The 16,746-nt window shown below is 53.9% G+C and overlaps 1 protein-coding gene across 8 annotated transcripts in view; it reads left to right on the top strand.

The window, feature by feature from the left end:
* TNS1 (tensin 1) overlaps nt 1–16,746 on the top strand; it is a 106,831-nt gene that overhangs the window by 28,651 nt on the left and 61,434 nt on the right. For all 8 annotated transcript variants that reach the window (XM_032847452.1, XM_032847451.1, XM_032847450.1 and 5 more), the window contains 6 exons: nt 2,285–2,397; nt 2,760–2,820; nt 3,055–3,130; nt 3,696–3,825; nt 5,351–5,416; nt 6,770–6,886. In XM_032847452.1, the coding sequence (XP_032703343.1) occupies nt 2,285–2,397; nt 2,760–2,820; nt 3,055–3,130; nt 3,696–3,825; nt 5,351–5,416; nt 6,770–6,886 (563 nt within the window). The remainder of the gene's footprint in view (nt 1–2,284; nt 2,398–2,759; nt 2,821–3,054; nt 3,131–3,695; nt 3,826–5,350; nt 5,417–6,769; nt 6,887–16,746) is intronic.

Below are 16,746 nucleotides of genomic sequence, written 5' to 3'. Positions count from 1 at the left end.
GGCTGTGCTGGCCGTTTCAGCAGGACATGAGCCATCAATATACTTTCAGGTCATGAGAAGTACTTGGAAGGGGGGGAAAACCCAAACAGAACATGATGGCTTTGAGAGGGATGTGGGGGGGGGGGGGGGGGGTGAACTTGGGGAGAAGGTGAGGCGTGGGGCCCGCAAGTTCTGAGGGGAGGAAGGAAGCATCCGGAGGCAGGTCTACGGTAACCATGCAAGAGGGAAGAGCAAGCAGGCTGGCCTGGGGCCAAAGCATCCCCCTGGCTTTTCTAGCCCCTCTGAACGCTGACAGGGCCAGCAGGAGCTCCTGGCCTCTCCCTGCTGGGGTTCCCCATCTTATCCCCCATCATCCCACCTTGCTTGCCTTGTTAGAAGGCTGCTGGCTCTGCCAGTGACTGTGTCTGCCATTGTAGCGGGGAGTCCAAGCAGAAGTGAGTCCCCAGAACCCCCGGTGGCCGCAGGACAGCTGGGACCTGGTCTCCAGATCAGCCATCAGAAACCGGATGTCCACATGCAAAAAATTCTGGCTGGGCTGCCAGATGTAGCAGCTGTAGATCGAAGAGAGTCTTTCCCAGGGAGGAAAGATGCTGTCGTTCAAGTACCCACTTGCCACATAAGACTGGTGGCCTTGGTCACGAGTCTTGCTGTGAAGGAGCGACGGCACCATGTGGCTTGGAGGAAGTGGGTGGAGCAGCCACGTCCCTGTAGCTGAAAGCCTGGGGATCGGGCTCCGTGTCCCCTCTCAGCAGTAGGAGTGTCTGGCGAGTCTACGGTGTGCCGTGTTCGCTCACACCGTCTGTGGCCGGGGGCAGGGGCATTTACAGTATCTGTCTGCCTGGCAGCTTGTATCTGCAAGTGTATCTGCTTACGGGCGGGCAGTTCTGTCCGGGCCCGTGTGAAAGTGCGGCTGTTGGCTTCAGTGCGTATTTGTTGCCACTTTTCCGCCTTCTGGGCAGTGTCATTTGTAGGGAATGGATCAGTTGGAGGAGAGGAGGGTGGGGGGGTAGGGGCTTTGCCTGCAACTCCTCCATTCATTGTCACCCCACCCCCAGACTCATTGTCCCCAGCACACAGACACATCCTGTTGGCACCGGCCAGAGATCTGATAGCAACTGCCATTCCAGATTTCCGGTTTGAGTAACGGGGCTGGGGGCTGGGCAGGGGCTGAATAGGAACTGGTGGTGCCCATCAGATTATCTGGCTTGGGGAGTGCGAGGCGGCCCCGCCCAGGCCCAGGGACAGAGGCCTGCAGGCCTGGTGGGTCAAGGAGCCAAGAGACAGGAGGGGACCGTTGTCATGGTCATGTGGATTGTGTCTGCCAGCCTCAGAGAGCCCCCTTGCCCCTCAAGGAGTCTTAGGATTAGTTCTGATTGGTCCGGCTGACCCAGCTCATGTCCTCTGGCCATTCAGACAAGGAGGACGCCTCAACCAATCCCCAGCAGAAGGACGGACCTCTCTTTCTGGCAGGTGCACTGAAATTCAGACAGTTTTTCCTCTCTCCCTGCCCACTCCAGTTTTGTGTGTTCTTGCTATGGGTCAGCAACTCTTTCTGGACCCCATATGCCCTCTCTTCTAGAAGGAATAGAGATGCATTAATTCTTGCATTCTTCCAATAAGATCCAGAAAGTATTGGGGAGTCTTGACCCTAGGGATAGGAATGCTTAGTGGAAGTTAAATGTCTTTCAATACCATATATAGAGGGAGATTTCATACACTTCAGTGTGATGTAAAATAAGGACCATAATTATTAAGCTCTTACTGTTTGCTGGACTGTCATGTGGCTGGTGGGTCTGTCAGGGCATAACTGGGGCATTGGGTGTAAATGTAAGCTTGGTTTAAGCTTTGTGTGAAAGTATTAGAGATGTCTGATGGTTGATCAGCCCACCGTGTGCAGTAGCGCGCAGCTTAATGATGTGAGGGATGTCAGGGATGCGTGGGAGGAATTTTGGTCCAGCAGGAGGTTTTTGGGCTGGGAGTGAAGCTGGAACGAGATGCTCATGGTGACCACGAGGGGGCGCCAGAGAACCCCCCACCCCCACCCCGCTGCCCCACCAGTCCTAAGGGTTTGACACAGCTACTAGTTGAGCAGTTCCTGCCTGTCCTCCCTACCTAGGACTCCAGGCAGCTAGGAAGGACTGTGCTGGGGCACAGACTCCAGCTTCCAGGAGACCTAGGAGAGTTGGGGGGTGGGTGGGCTGGGTGGGGCCAGAAGAGAGACGGGGATGGCCCTGCTCTAGGACAAGTCTCCAGGCAGACGCTGCCTCTTTCTCCCTGCCCCCAGGTACGTGCACTACTTCAGTGGCCTGCTCTCTGGCTCCATCAAAATGAACAACAAGCCCTTGTTTCTGCACCACGTGATCATGCACGGCATCCCCAACTTTGAGTCTAAAGGAGGTACCTGCCCGAGCCCTCTGGCTTTCCTCCCCTCCTGGCTCCCACCTTCTTTTCTCAAGAGGCAGCCTTAGGGCATAAAAACGTGGGCTTGGGTGGGAGTCTGGACCGCACCACCTCCTGAGCCTTCTCCGAGTTCCGGGTCGCTTCATGGGACTGACTCTGGCGGTGCCTGCTGGCGCGGGAAGTTGGATGCGGCCATGGTTTTTCTAAACTCAGAAATGCCTCCCAGATGAAAAGCTAGTATTTCTTCCTCCTTTCTCTTTTCATTTTTCCTTCCTACTTCTGCTCTCCCCAGCCTTTCCTTCCTTCCCCCATTCCCCCTGCCCCCACACCATGCCCGCTAACACCACCCTCCCTTACAGGGTGTCGGCCCTTTCTCCGGATCTACCAGGCCATGCAGCCTGTCTACACATCTGGCATCTAGTAGGTATTCCTCCGGAATGAGAGGCCGGGGATGCCCGAGGCCTGAGGCCCAGGCCCAGGGACAAGAGTGTAGGGGGATGGGGCCAGGACTTCTGGGAGGATCTCATCTGGCAGAGGGCTGAGAGACAGAGGCAGCAAGCCTTCCCAGGAGCCCTCTGGCAGGGGGAGCAGGGAGTACGTGCAAGGCCTGCCCCCCTCAGCATCTCTCTTTCTCTCCGCTCCCCTCTCCCCCAGTAATGTCCAAGGAGACAGCCAGACCAGCATCTGCATCACCATCGAGCCTGGGCTGCTCTTGAAGGGAGACATCTTGGTGAGTGCTGCCCCTCTGTCTCGAGCGCCCTCCTCCCTGTTTATTGTTTCTCCTTTCTTCCCTCTTCCTGCTCCCCTCCTAACAGGATTGTCACTCTTGTCACACCAGCAGTGGGGCCATAGGCCCTCAGGGCTCCTGCAAGGCCTTCCCCTGCCTCAGAGCTGGACATCCCTTCTCCTGTGCTTATTTCTTGTTCAGAATATCTCCAGGGAAATATCTCTCCGTGTGAGCTGTTACCTTCTTGCTTCCTGTGGTGACAGGACTTCCTCAACTCTAACTTTAGTCTTTCCTTCTGTAATTTAAATTCACTCCTTCTTTTTCCATTCTGTGTGCAGGAACTTTTTGGAAGGAAAGTGTTGTCCCCAAAGGACAAGATTGGCCTCCAACATTCTGTTTTCTGGAAGTTTCCCCAGATAGCTTTAAGATTCTATATGGTATTGGTGACCTCTCTCTCATTAGGCTTGGGGGAGCCCTGGGGTCTTAGTCATGGAGCTAATAAGGAGCTCCCTGAGATCTGATTTCCCCTCCTTGGGCCCCTGATGGGCTCTGCTCTCCTTCCCACCAGCTGAAGTGCTACCACAAGAAGTTCCGGAGCCCAGCCCGAGATGTCATCTTCCGTGTGCAGTTCCACACCTGTGCCATCCATGACCTGGGGGTTGTCTTTGGGAAGGAAGACCTTGATGATGCCTTCAAAGGTGAGCTCACTGAATAGAGACATAGACCCTGCAGGGAATAATACCATAAGGTAGAAGAGTGATAATGGAGGAACTATGGCAGCAGTGAAGGGGGAACCATTTTCTGAGGGAGGGAGGGAGAAGTGGTTAGGGAGGTGTCTTCCTTTGTTTCTTTATCTATTTAAGGTTTTGTCTGTATCACATTGAAACTTGGGACAATATCCACATCCATTCACCCATTAACTCATCCACACACCCATCCTTCCATCCACCTACTTGCTCATCCACATCCATCCATCCAACCATCCATCCACTCACCCATCCATCCATCCACTCATCCGAATCCATCCACCCATCCACTCCAAATCCATCCATCCACTCTTCTAAATCCATCCGTTCATCCATTCATCTATCCATCTATCCACCTACCCATCTAAATCTGTCCATTGGCCCACCCACTCATCAATCCACCTATCCATCCAAATCCATCCATCCATCCTCCAAGAAATACTTGGGGGGTCTATATGTGCCAGGCATGTGCTAGACCCTGGGGTTACAAAGAGAAAGAAGTCAGACCCTACCCTCAGGGAGCTCGCAGTTCCATGGGAGAAAGAGACACACAAGTGGGGTACTATGAAGTGGCGCATACAGTGATAGAGACATGCACAGGGATGACAGGCAGTCACCATCCCTACTGTAATTTCTCTTCCCACAAGTGGTGGATGGTATAATCTTTGTCCAGACTGCACTTAGGCCAAGAGCATAGAATAGAGCTGGGGCTTGGAGGGTGGGGGAAGGGAGCTGAGAGGAGCCTGACCCCCCGCCCCGCCCCCGCACACACACACAATGTAGTCTGGTTCTTGCAGTAGAAGAATGTTTCTGTGATGAGTTTCCTCTGTACAGGAGCCGGGAGGGCAGAAACAGAAGATGCCATCATAATTACAGAGCGGAATGTTAGCGTTATCAGTCTTAACAGGGAAACATAAAGGGACAGCAGACAACATCAAGGTGGAGTCCGTAGAGGCAGGGAAAGTGGGGTCACAAACTTTCTCCTCTTACACGAGGGAGCCAGCGGACACCATCGACAATAGCTCAAGAAATAGAGGCTTAGCTGTAGTATTTAAAGTTTCAAAGGCAATCAGAATAAATACTACTCCTACTACTATTAGAATTAATAAGGGAGATGGGAGTGATATTAGTGGGCCAAATTCGTTATCTTCCTAGTGGTAAATCAAGGGAGATTACTTGAAATTGGTGTATCAGGAAATGGTGGCATAAAAATAGTGGCTATTTAGAGTCTTAAGGTAACAGCTTGTAGAATAAGAAATAGAAATGGGAATGGTTATCTCAGGCAAGTAGGACTGGGGCCAAAAGTGGGCAAGAGGCCTATTTCATTATATATATATAGATATAGATATATCCATGTATATATGTATATAGTATTATAGTATTATCAACCATATATGTGCATATTATTTTAATCTTCTCTAGAAAGATTAAAGTTGGAGTCCTTTTTGGGAATTAATTGCTCATTCTCCCTTTTCAGATGATCGATTTCCAGAATATGGCAAAGTAGAATTTGTATTTTCTTATGGACCAGAGAAAATTCAAGGTATAAGCTTGTTAGAGTTCATTTTTCTACCCCGTTGCCTCCATCCTAACCTGTCCTCTCCCTACTTCCACAGTTCTCCCACTCATGTACTCTACAATTATCAAGTTGCCTGTGAATGGGAGGCAGTCCAGCAGTAAGGGATCTGGGTATCACAGTGGACCCCCAGCTAAACATGAACCAGTGACTTAATCTATGGATAATAAAAATAAAAGAGCCGACCAAGAGGTGCTGGGCTGGGTATACTGTTCTGGTCCCATTAGGTCACCATCCCATTATATTCCGAGACTGAGGGCTGTGGCAGATGGAAGGAGGGGCTGAAGGCACATTCAGGGGTACTAGCTGCACGAGAAGTATTTATGAAAACTGAGGAGGTTCAACCTGAAGATGAGAAGGCCAGTTTAATAATAGTCGTGAAGCCTTTAAACTTGTTATATGTGGAGACCAGTTGTTCTCTATCCTATTTGAGAACAGAATGAGACGAGATGAAGTTAGGCTACAGGCGGAGGGACTCTGGGAAGATTCAAGGAAGGCCTGCCAGGTCAGGAAAGGGACTTGCCCCAGGAGGTGGGGCTTGTGGCTCATGTGGTCTTCATCTTTCTATGGGTGCATAGGAGAGACTGCTTTTCCCCTCAGATTTCTTCCTGGAGCTGGGAACACCTTAAGTAGGAGGCAGGGGGATGGCTCAAATGACCTTGTATCCTCTCAGTGTCATGGCCATGACTTCCCTGCTGTCCTGACCCCATGCTGCTCATCACCAACCTCTTCTATACTCCCCCTGACTCCAGGGGTAGCCTTTCTGGTCTCCTGGCACTGCCGCAAGGGCCTCTGGGACACGGAAAAGGAAGAGGCAGACACCTAGCCAGAGGGCCCCCCAGCTTTCTCCTGGGGGGTGGGGTCTTCATTCCTCAGTGTCCTGTCTTGATTTACCCCTATAACCGGGTATGAGCCTTTTCAGGAATGCAAGGAACCAGGGGCGCTTAGGTGGCTCAGTCAGCTGAGTGTCTGACTCTTGATTTTAGCTCAGGTTATGATCTCAGGGTCGTGGGATCGAGCCTCGTGTTGGGCTCTGCGCTGGGCGTGGAGCCTGCTTGGGGGTCTCTCTCTCCTTCTCCCTCTGCTCTGCCCTCTATCCTAAAACAAGATAAAACAAAAGAAGAATGCAAGGAGCCAGACTCCTGGGTTCTCTGCCCACTTTGTGCCACTGGCCGCACCCCACCGTGGTCAGGAATAGGGGAAGCCCCTCAGGGAGCAGCCCTGGGGGAGCTGCTGGCTGCCTCTGTTTTTCCAGCTGCTGATCCTTTTTTTTTTTTTTTTTTCTTTTCTCTTCACTGCACTCCCGCCCCATTCCTTCAGGCATGGAACACCTGGAGAACGGGCCAAGTGTGTCTGTGGACTATAACACCTCTGACCCCCTCATCCGCTGGGATTCCTATGACAACTTCGATGGGCATCGAGAGGATGGCATGGAGGGTAGGTGGCACCCAGACTTCCAGCAGCTCCCCTCCCCGCGGCGCTGTCCTGCTCCTGCGGTCTCGGTGCTGCTGGTGGGCCGTGGCCCTGTACCGGGTTCAGAGGGGAGGCAGAGGCGAGGTCCAGGGCATCTCCGAGAGCTCCCAGTTCGGTGGGGGACAATACGACAAAACAGATAAGACAAAACAGGAATGTGTGAAACAATGAAGACAGAGCTAAAGAATGCAGGCGAACAACCACTAAGGAACAAATGGCCTGGCCTCTGAGACTGGCAGGGGAGGGATTCTCAAGAGCTGGCGTCGCCCTGGAGTGGCCTGGGAGGACTCCTTGGAGGAGGTGGCCTTGAGTGGAGCTCGACAGAATTCTCGTGCAGCAAACGCAGCGTTTTGTTAGATGTCTTTGTAACCTGCTCTTAGATGTCTCCAGGCTTGCGGCCTGACTCCCCCTGGGTCAGAGCACTAGGAATTAGACCCAGCATGTAGGGCCTGCAAACTTTCATCAATAGCCAACAAAAATGTTTGAGAGCTGGAAACCGATAGGCTCCAAAATCTGAAAAGTAAGCCGCAGTCAAAATTAATGCGTGTTTAATTTAGCTACAAAACCTAGCATTATGTCAAGTGGGCAGCAGCGACTCAGTTCAATCTTTGACGGCTAGCTGTGGATTGTATACGTTTGTGTGGTTCATTTGAATGTGGGTGGCGGGGCGGGGCTCCAAAAGTGAGCATGCCTGGGGCCCAGGAGCCCTGGAGACGCCTGGCTGAGGTTTGGCGTAGACTCACTTTTCTGATTTGGTCCTGGGACTGCAGCATGCGGGAGCTGGAAGGAACCTCGGGACTCTCGGCCCATCCCCTGGTTTTCAGCTGGGGATAACTGAGACGCCCCCTTGAAGGAAGGGTCTTCTGATTTAACCCCACGGCCCAGGATATGTCCTTTCAAGGACTCCAGCTCCCAGGCTCTGGGCTGCAGCTGGTCCTAGGGTGGGTGGGGGTGTGCCGTCCTGGGGACTCTGGGCCCTGGGGCAGAGCCGGGTTAGGGACAGCCAGGCCTGCTGGCTGCCCCCTGCTCCTGATCTTCTGCACCACCCCCCCGCCTCCTTCCACCTTCTTCTCCAGGGTTTTGGGTTTGTTGACTCTACTCTGCAAGTCTTCTAGGCCTTTTCTTGAAAAAAGATTCTCTCTCTGACCTTCAAGCTACCAGAATGAGTGATGGATTTCCGAGTGAGTGGGACGTGGGCGGTGGTTGGGCTAGAATTTAGGCCTAGATGAGAGCATGCTGTTTACAGGCAGGCAGCACTGCAAAGTGAATGGCTTGTCCTCAAGTCTACCTTAGTCCCCGCCCTCCCCATCCTCCTCCCTCTCCTCCCCCAGGGACTCAGATACCCCACTCTGCGGAGGCACCTCCCCAAGCACTCCTCCCTGCTACCCCTGCCCTCCCTCTGCTGTGCTGAGTGCCTGGGGAGAGGGCAGAGGATGAAATGAATAAGCTCTGAGCCACCAGTGGCTGCCAGCCTAATCGGTCTTCATCCTGGGGATGTTTGCATTTTTAACAAGAACACTTGGCAATTTCAAGGTATTTTCGGTGTGTCCCCATCGTCTCTCCCTGTGGTGGATTCCATGCAATGGTAAATGTCAAAACAATCTGTAAACTATGAAGTGCCAGGCAAACAAAAGGTAAGATAGTTAAGGGGAAAAGAGAGGCTGGGGAAGGCCCATTGCCATGAGTGAAGGCAAGGGGCAGACGGCAGGGCAGAGGGAGACCTCAGCCATGACAGGCAGGATGGGGGAGGAAGGAGAGGCTGAGTGAGCCCTGGGCTCTTCTCTGCCCCTTGCCTCCCTCCTCTCTCCTCATCCGTTCCCTCAGGCAGGGGGATGGAACCCATGGGACTTTCTGGCCAGTGAAAGGTCAGCTCATCCTGCAGGGACAGAGGGGCTGCTGTCTGGAGGCTGAGAAGCTGGCCCCATGCCTGAAGGGTGGGAAGGGCAGGCAGGGGAAGCAGACGGAGGTTCTGCTGTCCTCTTCCCGTGGCCTGGCCTGGCCCGATTGTGGTTGGTCTGGGCTGGGACCTCCGTGGTTGGGGTGGTCCCCAGGACTGAGCCCGTCTGTCCGCTGTTGGGCTGCATTCCCCCACAGGGACGGGAAAGCCAGCTGTGGGGCAGGAGCAGTGATCATTATTCCAGTCCTGCTTTTCGTCCTGGGGGGAGGCACTTCTGGAAGGTTCTAGGTTCTAGGGCTGAGAGAGAGAAGCGCTTTCTTCTGGCGAATTTTCTTGGTCTGGAGAGGGAAATAGGAGGTCTGGGCTTGTCTCTTTAGTTGTGGGCAAGTCCTGTACCTCTGTTTCTCCAGGTACTAGTTGGGGTAAGGGCACCTAACCTCCAAGACTCTGGGGTGCCTGAGAGATGGCTCCAGCTGGAGCCTCAAGGTGCCAGGGAGCTCCCTGGAGTGGCCCTAGGGCTGGGGGATGGACGTCCTGCTCCCTGAGGACGTCACAGATGGGCAGAGGTAGGCAAAGCCTGAGATGCTGTAGTGGAGTGGTAGAGCGGGCGTGCTGGCCTGGATCTGATCCAGGTCCCGGATCCCGCCCTCTGAAGGCATGACTTAGCCTTCCTGTGGTCTTCATTTCCTCTTCTGCAGACTTGGGGTGTCCTTGGCTTAATGCAGCAATTTTCATGAAAGGCGGTTTAGTGTCAGGGTCCAGAATGTGGCCTCTGGAGTCAAACTGCCCGGGTTCAGATCCTCTGACAAGATACCATCCTCTCAGGGCCTTGGTTTGCTCCACTGTGAATGGGGGATTCAGTTGACAGATCATTTTGGACACCGTCTGGGGGGTAGGAGCTCTGGCGGCAGCTGTCGTGGCTCCTCAGGAGTCTCTGACCCGTCGGTAGTGACCGTGGCCAGCATCTCAGACCTTTGCAGAGAAAGCTAAGGGGGAGGCCCATTGGCCTTGGGAGGCCGCTCTGGCTTTGCTCCGCGCCAGCCACAGTGCCAAGCCCTTGCGAGTCACTGTTTCCCCTGTGAGGTGGGACCGTTACCATGCCTGGGTAGGGAAACTGAGGCACAGTGGGGTTCAGTAACCTGTGCAGGGTTGCCTCGCCAGGAAAGAGCAGATCTGGGTGTGGAACACCAGCGCTAACCCCCACACGATTTCGGTAACCGCAGATGCCTATATTCGGGGCACCAGCTCCCATGACACACCTGGGTGCCACTGATCTTGGATGAATCTGCCCCTTCCGTCCCCACCTCTCACCACGGGGCTGACCGGAGGAGCCCTGTCTTAAGTCTCAGAGTGGGGGAGGGGTTGGACGCCGTGGTACCTGGGGCGCAGCAGCCCGGAGACCACCAGGCTGGCCCTGTGGCAGGTGCGTAGCTGGGCTTCAGGGCGGGGAACAGCTGAGGCGCGTCCCTTGATGTCCTTACATGCCCCACCCTGGCCCCCCGCCCCAGGAGGGTGTGGGGGTGCTCACACCGCGATGCCCTGGTGAGGGGATGGCCTCAAAATAGGGCGGGTGTCTGAGGTGAGGTGAGGCCATTTCTGGAAATGGCACGCCTCTATTTCAGGCCCGGTGAGGGAAGGGATGGGAAAGGCCAGGCCAGTCCCTCTGGAGGCCGCCTGGTGATTCGGAGGGGGAAGGCCGGGGGCACTGAGCCAGGCACTGGGGAACAGAGAGAGATGATCTCTGGCCTGGGCTGCTCCTCGCCCCCTCCTTGCAGTGAGCGCCATCAGCCCTCTACCCCCTGTTCCTCCTGCTCCTGCAGGAGACCCCTGACTTCACTCTCTCTGCTACTGTGTGTTTAACCCCTTCCTTGATGACTGCACCCGTCTCCCCCAGGCCCCCATTCCCAGGTCAAGTTCCCACTCCCCCAGGACATCCCTGATCAATCTCAGCAGCGAAGTGAGGGAAGAAGAAAGTCCACGGGACTTCTGTTCTCTGGGGTGGCCTGGGCTGGTCACAGAGCCTGTCTGATGCCCTACTGTCACAGTGAGAGTCCAGGGACCTGCCAGAGGGAGAGGAAACCCTCCTGCATGGAGCCCCACTATGCATGACCTCAGCTCCTTCCTTGTTATACTGACCCATTGTTCCAATGGCCACACCAATGTGTGGAGAGGGTGGTGGTGCTGGGGGGAGGAGGTCATGACAGAGGGCATGGGGTTGCTCTTGCATCCAGGGCGCTGACTCTGGCCTCTCCCCACCTCTCTTGGAGCTCAGCTATTCAGTGCCCCAGACCCCCTAATTCGGGGGGTCCTTGTGGATGCTTATCTGAGATCTCACACCTTTGGATGGCATAGAGCTCACCGCCACATGGGGCAGGCTGTTTCATGTTGGACGAGTCCAGAAACTGAACCAGAAATAGAGGGAAAAGGGAGTGTTGCCTGTGTGGTGGACCAAGGCTGCTGGGACCATGGATGCTCGGGGACCTGTACAGCTCCCTATACTCAAGCCAGAAGGAAGGGAAAGTGATAAAAGATGGAAACTCAATAACAAGAACCTTCTGACTAGAGAAGGGTCCGATCCTTGGGACCTGTGGCTGGGGAGCAGGGGAGCACCTGCCCTCTCCAGGACTCCTTACTTCGGGAGGAGTGCCATCTGGGGAACCCTGCAGGCTGGTGTCTGAGCTGCTTGAGCCATTGTGACAAAATCTGCTGTGGGCTTCAACAGCAGGCATGTATTTTCCCCCAGTTCTGGAGGCCAGAAGTCTGGGAGCAAAGTGTCAGCAGCAGTGGTCCCTTTGGTGCTTGTAAATGGTGGTCTTCTCCCCGTGTCTTCACTTGGTCCTCCCTGTGTGTGTGTCTGTGTCCTGATCCCTTCTTTATAAGGACAGCGCCCACTCATGTGACTGTGTTTTAACTTAATTACCTCTTTAGAGGCCCTATTTCTAAATACAGTCCCATTCTGAGTTCTTGGTGGGGGGAACTTGGGTTGGGGGGGAACACGTCAGCCCATGACACTGAGGAAGGAGTTTTCTGGGTTGCCGGATGCCTGGAGCCTTGGTCCTGAGTGGGGGGGTTGGGGGGGGAGAGAAGGTCCAGGGCGGATGCGGGGGGAAGCAGTCTGGCCCCCCACCAGCCTCCTCCTTGCAGGCTGTCTCTGTCTTTCTCTGGTTTGGTCTGAGCCTGCCAGCTCAGCGCTCTGGCTGACACCACATTTCACAGCCTCCAGGAACACCATTAGCTGTTTGGCTTGAGTTCTGAAGCCCCGTGCCCAGATCCCAGCTCCCTGTGGGTGGGAGCGGGGCTGTGTTTTTTGCCTATGCTGCACAGAGCAGCCTCCAAATTCCTCCAGAGTGTTCCAGGGTGAGCCTTCTCGGAAGCGAGTTCCATACCAAGAGCTGTGGGCTGCCTTCCACCTCCGAGCAGCCCAGAGGCTGGGCCAGGCCTGAGTTGCCTCACTGTCCCCATTCACTTCTCCTGTCCCCTCACCTCCTCAGACACTGAGTTATTCAAAGTCTCTCTTAACTTAAATGGGTATTGGGGAAGAGGGGTGTGTGCTGGGCACAGCAGCGGACAGCTCAGGGCCAAAAAGAAAGAATGGAGACCATGACAAGCCTCAGGGCCTGGCTATGGATGGCAAGGGTGGCCAGGAACCATCCCTTTCTGGGTTTCTTAAGTGTGGTGCCCATCAGGCCCTCTTTTGTTTCTCTGTGGGAAGGCCCCCAAGAGCCAGGGGCTGGTGACAAGGGGGTGTGGTTTTGTGCCCAAGCTTCTCAGCCCTTGGAGGATCTGTGAGGAGAGGCTTTCCCTTCCTCAGGGGCGAGCTTCTAGTTCTGTGAGACACCCAGTGACTCCTCAAGGTCTGTTGTCTGAGCTGGGGGAAAGGCCTTCGTGATGGCAGCCAGGAGCCCCTGGTCTGCGGTGACTGCTCATGAGCTGGGCTTGTCCAAGAATTCTCTGATTTTTATTTTATTTTATTTTTTTTTGAGAGAGAAGAAAGAGGGAATGGGAGAGACACAGAAAACAGTCAGAGAGTGAGAAGGAGAAACAGCCAAGAGACGTGCAGAGAGAGACAGATAGGCCCAGACAGAAATTGGCCTGGAGATTTGTGTTCTGGGTGCCCTTGGTAACTCCTTTTCTTTAGAGTGCTCTTATTTCCTATAAAATGAGGAGACTGGGGGAGTGGTTCTTTCTGTTTCTTTGAGCTTAATCATTGTTTCTTTCTGTGAGTTGGGAGGCGTTAAGATGGACCGACTGATTTTCCCTCTCAGACCTTCCCATCTTGTGAGCTTGGAGCGGCGGTGGGCGGCGGTGGGGTGCAGTGTGCTCAGTGGTGGTTGTAGGCGTCAGGAGAGGCTTGGTTTGCTGGGTAACAAACAGCCCCAAATTCTTACTGCAAAAAAACAAAAACAAAAACAAAAACAAACAAAAATATATATTTATTTCTTGCCCATGCTGTCTGTCCAGTGGGGTCGGCAAGGGGTCTACAGTCATCGTATTTACTCTGACGGGCTGGTGGTGGCTTCGACCCATAGCTGTTTCCACCACTGCGCCACTGTGGGGAGCAGACGCTGTGATGTGCACACTGTTTCTGCTTGGATGTGACACACATTCCTTCTGGTGACATTTCACTGGCCAAAGCAAGTCACGCTTCAAAGGGGAGCAGAGAGATGGTGCCTGGAAGACAGAAAGCAGAAGTAATGTGGAACAGATTAAGATCTATGGCAGGGATGAAGTCTGTGGGATCCAGAGTCAGAAGATCTGGTGCCGAGCCCTGTTGTTGATAACCATGTTCCTTGGTCAAGACACTTTGCCTCTCTGAGACCCAACTGTGCTATCTATAAAATGGGTACAAATAGCAGTACTTTCCTCATGGGATTGATGTTAAGATTCAAAGAGGTAATGCATGTGGAAGGTGAAATCCAGAGTGCCGGTATGTACTATGTTCATGGTAATTTGTGTCCGTCATCGTCATTGTCATTGTCATCATCATCATTATTACTGAAGTGCTGGAGGAGAGAAGGAGAGAGGTTTGAATGTATACGAGCCCTTTCTTTTTCAGAAGGATTCCACATCCCTCTGGCTCCTCTGCTCTCTGGGAACCATCTATAGCTGCCCCTTTTCCGGGAAACCACTCTTGGGAGTCAGGAGACTTGCCTCTGACATGACCTTGCTGGGTGACCTTGGAAAAGTTACTTCTCCTCTCTGGTTCTCAGTTCCCTATCAGCGGACTGAGGAGGATGGATTCCAAAGGGGGGATTCAGCTAAAGCCCTAAAGATGATAATGAGGCCAGTGCCAGTGACTAGATGATCGCGAGCCTTCGTCCCTGCCTGGAGCCCAGCACCCTCAACTCCACGTTCCCCTGGTTACTCCTCACCAGGAGGCCCTACTGTCTCGTGACTGCTAGGCGGAACTTGTAGGGTGGTGTTATCTAGACCCTTTCTCTGTCTACCACTGACCTTAGATCTGTCCTCTGCTGTCCCTGCGCCTGCCTGCTACCAGGGCAAGTCCCGTGCCTGTTGGGGCCACCCTCTGGTCCACTGACGGTGCGCCCAGTGCCAGTGGACTTTGGCATGTCAGCCCATTCTTTTCCCCCTTTTTCAGTTCCTGCTGGGCACTGGTGGTGTGTGTATATGTGTGTGTGGGAGGCAGCTCACTAGGTTTTCCTGACTTGAGGGAATGAGGGTGGGAATCAGGAGGGGATTCCTGCCCACTGGGCACACTCTGTGTGGACACAGATGCGGATGACCACTCCTGAGCTCTTTGCCAGGGGACTGCCACTCAGGCAGACTGTCACAACCCTTCTGGACCCACGCGTCCCTTGCTCCCTGCAGCCACCTCCTGCTGAAGTCGGTTCAGCCCAACAGGTGGCCCTCTCGGACAGCATCTGAGAGGGCCCCCAGCTGGCCTGCGTGCTCTTGGCCTCAGCCAAGCCTGGGACGCAGTTAGCCAAGGCAACCCTTTTGTCTGTCCCCTCACCTGCCTCTCACCCTCCAGACTTTGGGCCTGAGCCAGGCTCTGCCTCCCCGCTGCTCCGCAAGACTCACTGGGATCACGGGAAAAGCCTCCAGCGGCAAAACAAGACTCTGTAAAATTCCTCTTGGCCTCTCCCCCTCCTGATCCTTTTCCTCCTTGACATGGATGTGTGTGACGTAGTTTAGAGCCGCAGAACAGTTTTCGGCCTCTCTCTTAAAAAAAAAAGAACAGCTGATACCATATATTCCCAATATCACATAATAAAATTGTATTCATTGATATATCTTAATACTGGCACTATACCTGTTTTAAAGTGCACGATTCAGTGGGTTTTACTATATTTGGGGTTGTACAACCATCACCATAACCTATAACTGTGGAACCTTTTCGCTCCTGCACCATCGGCAGCCGCCCCCTGCCATCGGCATCCCCTCCCCCCGGCCCCCCCACCCCTGCCATTGGCATCCCCTCCCCCTCCCCATCAGCAGCCATCTCCCCGCTCATTTCTTGCCCCCACCCCCAGCCTCGTCTCCCTTCCGTCCTGACAGATTTGAATGTCCTGCAGATTTCCTGTTAATGGAATTATCCCACACGCGGCTTCTGTCACTAGGCATGTTCCTTTCAGGGCGCCTCCCTGCTGGAGCATGGGTCAGTGCTGGGCTTTGAGATTGCTGAATAATACTACATTGACGGCCACACCACATTTTGGGCATATGTACCTCAGTCAACGAACGTTTTTTGTGTGTCAACTTTTTAGATATTTTAAAGAAAACTGCGGTGGACGTTTGTGGACCGGTGTTCACGTGGACTCTGGGTTTTGGTTTCTCTTGGATAGATAATCTAAGGGTGGAATTACTGGGCCATAGGGTCGCGATATGTTTACTCATTTGAGGACCTGCCGGACTGTTTCCTGAGGCGGCTGCACCGTGTCCCATCCCTTGAGGATTCCTGTATCTCCATGTCCTCCCTGCCTCCTGCCTTCGGGACCCTAGCCGTCCTGGAGGGCATGAGGCGCAGTGAGGATCTCACTGTGGTCTGGGTTTGCATTTCCCTCAGGATTCGTGATGTTGAGCATCTTTTCATGTGGTAACTAAGCACTAGAGATCCGTTTTTAGAGAAATGTCTATTCACAACCTTTGCACACTTAAAAAAAATCTTTTTTCTTTTTTTTTGTCTGTTTGCTATTGAGTTGTAAGTTCTTTATTCTGAAAACAGGTCCCTCATCAGATAAGTGATTTGCGGGTGTTTCCTCCCGTTCGGTGGGGTGTCATCTCTTCCCGCTCGTGATGCCGGCGATGTTTGTCTGCATTGCTGGTATGCCGATTGCCTGCCTTCCATCCGGTCGTGGGGCGTTCATCTTCCTGGGGCCTCTGTCACAGCTGAGATCCCGATACTTCCAGGTTAACATCGGGTAGCAACGCGGGGTCCCACCTTATAGATGATGAAACAGGTAGTAACAGAGAAGTCGGTTCAGCCCAACAGGTGGCCCTCTCGGACAGCATCTGAGAGGGCCCCCGGCCAGCCTGCGTACTCTTGGCCGCAGCCAAGCCTGGGATGCAGTTGGCCAAGGCAGCCCCTTTGTCTGTCCCCTCACCTGCCTCTCATCCTCCAGACTTCGGGCCTGAGCCAGGAGAGAGGCTGAGAGAGGTCGAGGGGCTCTATCCAAGATAGTGTCCCGTGTAGATGTTGGAGGCAGGATTCCAGCATGGGGGCCCTGGGCCCAGAGTCAGGGATTGATTCGGCTTCCTATCGTTTAATGATCTAGACGGAAAGATAATTCATCTACAGCCCGAAATGCTTTCAGCTGCTGGGTCTGATCTCCTTCCAGCCCTAGAGCCGGTGCTTCAGCTGGCCTAGAGAAGCTGCCCATGACACGGAGAGGGAGGCCACATCTCGGATCCCTGGATGGCAGGGGCTCAGCCCCCCACATGTCCCCGTGTGCCTTCATCTCCCTCA

The sequence above is a fragment of the Lontra canadensis genome, unplaced genomic scaffold (genome assembly GCF_010015895.1).
Source record: "Lontra canadensis isolate GAN:19392208 unplaced genomic scaffold, GSC_riverotter_1.0 scaffold188, whole genome shotgun sequence".
Lineage (NCBI taxonomy): Eukaryota > Metazoa > Chordata > Mammalia > Carnivora > Mustelidae > Lontra > Lontra canadensis.
The sequence above is the reverse complement of the archived record's forward strand: the minus strand, read 5'-3'. Positions and strand labels throughout refer to the sequence as shown.